This window comes from Salmo salar, unplaced genomic scaffold (genome assembly GCF_905237065.1).
Source record: "Salmo salar unplaced genomic scaffold, Ssal_v3.1, whole genome shotgun sequence".
NCBI lineage: Eukaryota > Metazoa > Chordata > Actinopteri > Salmoniformes > Salmonidae > Salmo > Salmo salar.
This window is the reverse complement of record NW_025547816.1, coordinates 1-7,500: the sequence shown is the minus strand read 5'-3', so window position 1 is coordinate 7,500 and position 7,500 is coordinate 1. Positions and strand designations below refer to the sequence as shown.

The 7,500-nt window shown below is 47.2% G+C and overlaps 1 protein-coding gene across 2 annotated transcripts; it reads right to left on the bottom strand.

Annotated features, from left to right (window-relative positions):
• Window positions 1-4,897: 4,897 nt before the first annotated feature.
• On the bottom strand, window positions 4,898-6,963 carry LOC123732457 (kelch-like protein 38; the record flags this gene model as incomplete). 2 transcript variants are annotated; one of them, XM_045711604.1, is given in 4 exon segments in its annotated part: window positions 4,898-5,243; window positions 5,440-5,545; window positions 5,908-6,672; window positions 6,841-6,963. In XM_045711604.1, coding segments are annotated over 4 exon segments (1,284 nt in total), but the record flags the coding sequence as incomplete, so codon positions are not given.
• Window positions 6,964-7,500: the final 537 nt, after the last annotated feature.

Below are 7,500 nucleotides of genomic sequence, written 5' to 3'. Positions count from 1 at the left end.
TAACAATTATTATTAAATCATTCATGAAACAATGAAGCGAGAGGTAACCTGTTGTTTAATGTCACGTTCGTCGTAAGGAGTGGACCAAAATGCAGCGGGAATGTGTATGCTCATCTTCTTCTTTATTTTTAGAAGGAACGTGATACAAAAAACACTGAACCAAACCAACGCCGAAAAACAGTCCCGTAAGGACAAAATGACTTATACGGGAAAAACAACTACCCACAAATCCCATGAACAAACACCCCTATTAAATAGGACCTTCAATTAGAGGCAACGAGGAACAGCTGCCTCCAATTCAAGGTCAAACCAATAAACTAAGCATAGAACTAGACTAACTAGACACAGACATAGAAATAGACTAACATAGAACATTGCCCAAAAACCCCGAACCACACTAAACAAACACCCCTGCCACGCCTGACCAAACTACAATAACAAACAACCCCTTTACTGGTCAGGACGTGACATATAATCTTAGTGTCACGTCCTGGCCAGTATAAGGGTTAATTGGTATTGTAGTTTGGTCAGGACGTGGCAGAGGGTATTTGTTTTATGTGGTTAGGGGTGGTGTGTTTGTTGTAGGGCAGTTGATTTAGGTATTCCGGGGTTTTTGGGCACTGTTTGATTTTCATGTATTCTATGTTGAGTCTAGTGTGTCTGTTTCTATGTTTGGGTTCATTAGGGTTGGGACTCTCAATTGAAGGCAGGTGTTGTCTATTTGCCTTTGATTGAGAGTCCCATATATGAGGGTGTGTTTGTCTTTTGGTGGGAGATTGATTTTGCACTGCGTTTTATACAGCCTGCAAAACTGTCATTCGTCGTTCTTGTTGTTTTCTTGTTTTCCGTGTTCAACGTCATTTAATAAATTAAGATGATGAGCACCAACTCTACTGCGTATTGGTCCACGTTCTCAGACGACGATTTCTCTATATCATCGGAAGATGAGGAAACTTGTGACACTTAGTCTACTATTACAGGAGATATATGTGTTGTGGAATATGAGACAGATTGTGATGTACTGTAAGGGATTTATTGGGATATTTATTTAAATGTTGAAATCGGAAAATACTATATGCTGTCCTCTCCTCCTCTGTCGTAAGAGACGCCTCTTCATCAACATCATGTCTAGAGTACAGATGTAACCTGAGCAGCCCATCTATCTCTCATGTAAAGTCTATGACCCCAGTTCAGCTGGTCTCACTGGTCACGCTGGCCTCGCTGGTCCTCACAGTGGGACTGAGACCTCACAGTGGGACTGAGACCTCACAGTGGGACTGAGACCTCACAGTGGGACTGAGACCTCACAGTGGGACTGAGACCTCACAGAGGGACTGAGACCTCACAGTGGGACTAAGACCTCACAGAGGGACTGAGACCTCACAGTGGGACTAAGACCTCACAGTGGGACTGAGACCTCACAGAGAGACTGAGACCTCACAGTGGGACTGACACCTCGCAGTGGGACTGAGACCTCACAGAGAGACTGAGACCTCACAGTGAGACTGAGACCTCACAGAGGGACTGAGACCTCACAGAGGGACTGAGACCTCACAGAGAGACTGAGACCTCACAGAGAGACTGAGACTTCACAGTGAGACTGAGACTTCACAGTGAGACTGAGACTTCACAGTGAGACTGAGACTTCACAGTGAGACTGAGACCTCACAGTGAGACTGACACCTCACAGTGGGACTGAAACTTCACAGTGGGACTGAGACCTCACAGTGAGACTGAGACCTCACAGTGGGACTGAGACGTTACAGTGGGACTGAGACATTACAGTGGGACAGACACCTCACAGTGGGACTGAGACCTCACAGTGGGACTGAGACGCTACAGTGAGACTGAGACGTTACAGTGAGACTGAGACGTTACAGTGGGACTGAGACCTCACAGTGAGACTGAGACCTGACAGTGGGACTGAGACCTCACAGTGGGACTGAGACGTCACAGTGGGACTGAGACCTCACAGAGGGACTGAGACCTCACAGTGAGACTGAGACCTCACAGTGGGACTGAGACCTCACAGTGGGACTGACACCTCACAGTGGGACTGAGACCTCACAGTGGGACTGAGACCTCACAGTGAGACTGAGACGTTAAATTGGGACTGACACCTCACAGTGGGACTGACACCTCACAGTGGGACTGAGACCTCACAGTGGGACTGAGACCTCACAGTGGGACTGAGACCTCACAGTGGGACTGACACCTCACAGTGGGACTGAGACGTTACAGTGGGACTGAGACGTTACAGTGGGACTGAGACCTCACAGTGGGACTGAGACCTCACAGTGGGACTGAGACCTCACAGTGGGACTGAGACGTTACAGTGGGACTGAGACGTTACAGTGGGACTGAGACCTCACAGTGGGACTGAGACCTCACAGTGGGACTGACACCTCACAGTGGGACTGAGACCTCACAGTGAGACTGAGACGTTAAAATGGGACTGACACCTCACAGTGGGACTGACACCTCACAGTGGGACTGAGACCTCACAGTGGGACTGAGACCTCACAGTGGGACTGAGACCTCACAGAGGGACTGACACCTCACAGTGGGACTGAGATGTTACAGTGGGACTGAGACGTTACAGTGGGACTGAGACCTCACAGTGGGACTGAGACCTCACAGTGGGACTGAGACCTCACAGTGGGACTGAGACGTTACAGTGGGACTGAGACGTTACAGTGGGACTGAGACCTCACAGTGGGACTGAGACCTCACAGTGGGACTGACACCTCACAGAGGGACTGAGACCTCACAGTGGGACTGAGACGTTACAGTGGGACTGAGACCTCACAGAGGGACTGAGACTTCACAGTGAGACTGAGACGTTACAGTGGGACTGAGACCTCACAGAGAGACTGAGACGTTACAGTGGGACTGAGACCTCACAGAGGGACTGAGACGTTACAGTGGGACTGAGACCTCACAGTGGGACTGACACCTCACAGAGGGACTGAGACGTTATAGTGAGACTGAGACGTTACAGTGGGACTGAGACCTCACAGTGGGACTGAGACGTTACAGTGGGACTGAGACCTCACAGTGAGACTGAGACCTCACAGAGGGACTGAGACCTCTTTACAGAGAGAGGAGTGCCGAAGAATTTTAAATGAAATTGACTGCCACAGTCTTTGTGATAACATAATTTTTTTATTTTTTATTATTAAACAACATTACAAAAACAAACAGGAATATAAAATCACTCCAAATAAAACATTTGGTAGCTGTCACCACACCCAGTTAAAAGATACATGTAAACAGACAGAGCAATCGCCCCATCACTCTTCATATAGAACTACGATGTCGTTCTCATCATCTGCATATGGTATCGTTAAATCTTATGTCCGTTCACTTGGTTATAAATCCTCACTAAAATACGACTAATTCCATCCACGGTCTTCATATAGAACTACGATGTCGTTCTCATCATGTGCATATGGTATCGTTAAATCTTATGTCCGTTCACTTGGTTATAAATCCTCACTAAAATATGACTAATTCCATCCACGGTCTTCATATATAACTACGATGTCGTTCTCATCATGTGCATATGGTATCGTTAAATCTTATGTCCGTTCACTTGGTTATAAATCCTCACTAAAATACGACTAATTCCATCCACGGTCACCTCGGGGGAATGTTATTCATTATTAATAAATATACACTGAGTGTACAAAACATTAAGAACACCTGTCTCTTTCCATGACATAGACTGACCAGGTGAATCCAGGTGAAAGCTATGATCCCTTATTGATGTCACTTGTTAAATCCACTTCAACATGGTCCAGCATCCCTGTGGAACGCTTTCGACACCTTGTAGAGTCCATGACCTGATGAATTGAGGCTGTTCTGAGGGCAAAAGGGGGTGCAACTCAACATTTGTGTTCCTAATGTTTTGTACGCTCAGTACAAAGCGTTCCTAATGTTTTGTACGCTCAGTACAAAGTGTTCCTAATGTTTTGTACGCTCAGTATAAAGTGTTCCTAATGTTTTGTACGCTCAGTATAAAGCGTTCCTAATGTTTTGTACGCTCAGTATAAAGTGTTCCTAATGTTTTGTACGCTCAGTACAAAGCGTTCCTAATGTTTTGTACGCTCAGTACAAAGCGTTCCTAATGTTTTGTACGCTCAGTACAAAGTGTTCCTAATGTTTTGTACGCTCAGTATAAAGTGTTCCTAATGTTTTGAATGCTCAATAAAAGTTGTGTGAAAGAAAAATACAAAATTCTCTTTTCGCAAATCCAACCAGTTCTACAGTACTGTATACACCTATAGTCTACAGTACTGTATACACCTATAGTCTACAGTACTGTATACACCTATAGTCTACAGTACTGTATACACCTATAGTCTACAGTACTGTATACACCTATAGTCTACAGTACTGTATACACCTATAGTCTACAGTACTGTATACACCTATAGTCTACAGTACTGTATACACCTATAGTCTACAGTACTGTATACACCTATAGTCTACAGTACTGTATACACCTATAGTCTACAGTACTGTATACACCTATAGTCTTCATATAGTCTACAGTACTGTATACACCTGTAGTCTTCAGTTCGACACAACAATTAACTGCCCAGGGCTTCGCTTCCACACGACAAGTAAAATCTCGAAAAATCTCATTTGATTTTAGATTCGCTACTGGAAAAACTGTCACCCATTGAGGGAACTTTAAAAAAAAAATGTTTGCGGGACAGGGAAAGACATCAGAGATGTTCTTTGCAATGTCTGTGTCTGTCAATGTCACATCCAAGCAGCAACACATGCATAGACAGTACCATCTGAAATTGGACACACACACACACACACACACACACACACACACACACACACACACACACACACACACACACACACACACACACACACACACACACACACACACACACCCACACCCACACCCACACCCACACCCACAACACACACTCAGGGAGGCTTGGATGTGTTGGAGACACACACCAGGGACAGAGAACCGTGGTCAAACAGCTTGTACGGCAACGTCCCCTTAGTCGTCCACGCGTCAGTCCTCGGGTCGTAGCACTCGAAGCTGTCGGAGTCCTCTACGACGTCATGTCCGTTGATGAAGCGTCCTCCGGTCACGTACAGTTTGGCGTCGAGCACCGTGACGGCGTGATGCATCCTCCTCTGTTTCAGGTTCTCACACTTCATAAAGCGGTTGGCTTTGGTGTCGTACGCTATCATTCTTCTGGTGTAGCCTGCAAAAAGGACACTAGGGGACAGTTGGGGGGGGAAAAGAGCTGCTGATAAAGTTGTCTTGACAAAAGACAGAAGAGATATCGAAGATCTCAAAGTCCTAAGTAGATAAATAAAGTTGTATTTAATTGAAACATTAGATTGTCTTTTTTTCTTTTCTTCCCCTGACTAAAGCAACAAACCCCAGCCTTCACCTACCTCCGATAATGTAGATCTTGTCATCGATGACAGCTGCTGGTGCAGAAACGTTCTTCACTGTCCTGGTCTCCATCGTAGACCACATATTCCTGCCAATGTGATACACCTGGAGAAAAAGGATAGATTTTAGTGTTTCTGTGTAGATTTGTCCCCCCAAAAAGTTTAAAAGAATTAACAGCAAACTCTAAGACTTCAACTCTTCAGTACTTCCCAACACCCAAGACTTCAACTCTTCAGTACTTCCCAACACCCAAGACTTCAAGTCTTCAGTACTTCCCAACACCCAAGACTTCAAGTCTTCAGTACTTCCCAACACCCAAGACTTCAAGTCTTCAGTACTTCCCAAGACTTCAAGTCTTCAGTAATTCAACACCCAAGACTTCAAGTCTTCAGTACTTCAACACCCAAGACTTCAAGACTCAAGTTCACCACTCAACCTCAACCTCAACAGAATGACATTCTGCCTACCTGTATCATTCTGACAGGGTTCTGCATCGCGTCCTCTCCCCCGAACATGTAGATTCTTTGATCGTTAGCGGCAACCGCCGGGTGTAGCACAGCCGTCGGCATGGGAACCATAGCCTCCCATTGGTTGAACATACTATTGTACCTTTCCACAGTGTCACACACCTGCTTCTCCGGACCCAGGCCCCCCAGGACGAAGATAAAGTGCAGGTAGGAGACGGACTGGTGGGCGAAGCGAGGCTGGATCATAGGCTCAGCCGTCCTCCACTGGTTGCTCTTCAGAGACAACGTATAGACAGTGGTGCTAACCACTCTGTGCTTAGTGTTCATGGTGAGGCCTCCCAGAACATACAGGATACTGTGGATACAGACATAGGAGGCCTTATAGAGTCGCAAGGGCAGCTTGGCCAGCCACTGCCAGCGCTGAGTCCTCTCGTCGAACAGGAGTGCTTCGCGGGACGTCTGCTCGTTGTTCTTGCGGCCGCCAACTAGAACCAGGGTCTCCCGGCAGGTGAAACGCCGCGGGGTCACCCACAGGGGCTTGAGGTCCGACCCACACTTAGTAGTAATGGAGAACATGAGGCGTCGGACGGACTCGATGACCTCGGTGCACAGGGCGGAGGACTGGACGAGGGGGTCGCTGGCGATGAACTGGAACAAGTAGGTGGGATGGATGTAACGCAGACGCACCTTCCTGAAGAGGTCGGAGATGGCGCCGCGCCGGGAGAACGGGTCGTGGTGGATCCACGCCAGCAACGTCTCGAACACCTGGTTTTAATAATAAGTCGTTTTAATTTCAACACTTAGTTCTTAACATCCATTGATAGTTTTAACTTTGTTGATGATGTGATGCTGCTTTTAGTGGCCGTCTGTCCATTGTTGTTGACTGGGTGTTTATTTTTTTAGGGATTTGTATAAAGTATAATCTTATCTTACCTGCTCCTCCTCGGCACAGAGCCAGTCATCCTCCAGGTAACCCATCAGCTCAGGTAAGGAGAGCTCACACAAGTCCTCAGAGGTAGAGACGTCAGAGAAGCTCTGCACTGCCATCTCCCTGGCCTGGAATCAATGAATGAATGAATGAATGAATGAATGAATGCCATTGACGATACACATGGGCTGAGTCCGAAATAGTACCCTTTTCCTTAATTCCTTTTAGTACACTACTTTTGACCAGGGCCCCTAGGCTGCCAAGTGACCCAACAATACCAGGGCCCCTAGGCTGCTAACTGAACCAACAATACCAGGGCCCCTTGGCTGCCAAGTGACCCAACAATACCAGGGCCCCTAGGCTGCCAAGTGACCCAACAATACCAGGGCCCCTAGGCTGCCATGTGAACCAACAATACCAGGGCCCCCCTAGGCTGCCAAGTGACCCAACAATACCAGGGCCCCCTAGGCTGCCAAGTGACCAACAATACCAGGGCCCCTAGGCTGCCAAGTGAACCAACAATACCAGGGCCCCTAGGCTGCCAAGTGAACCAACAATACCAGGGCCCCCTAGGCTGCCAAGTGAACCAACAATACCAGGGCCCCTAGGCTGCCAAGTGACCCAACAATACCAGGGCCCCTAGGCTGCCAAGTGACCCAACAATA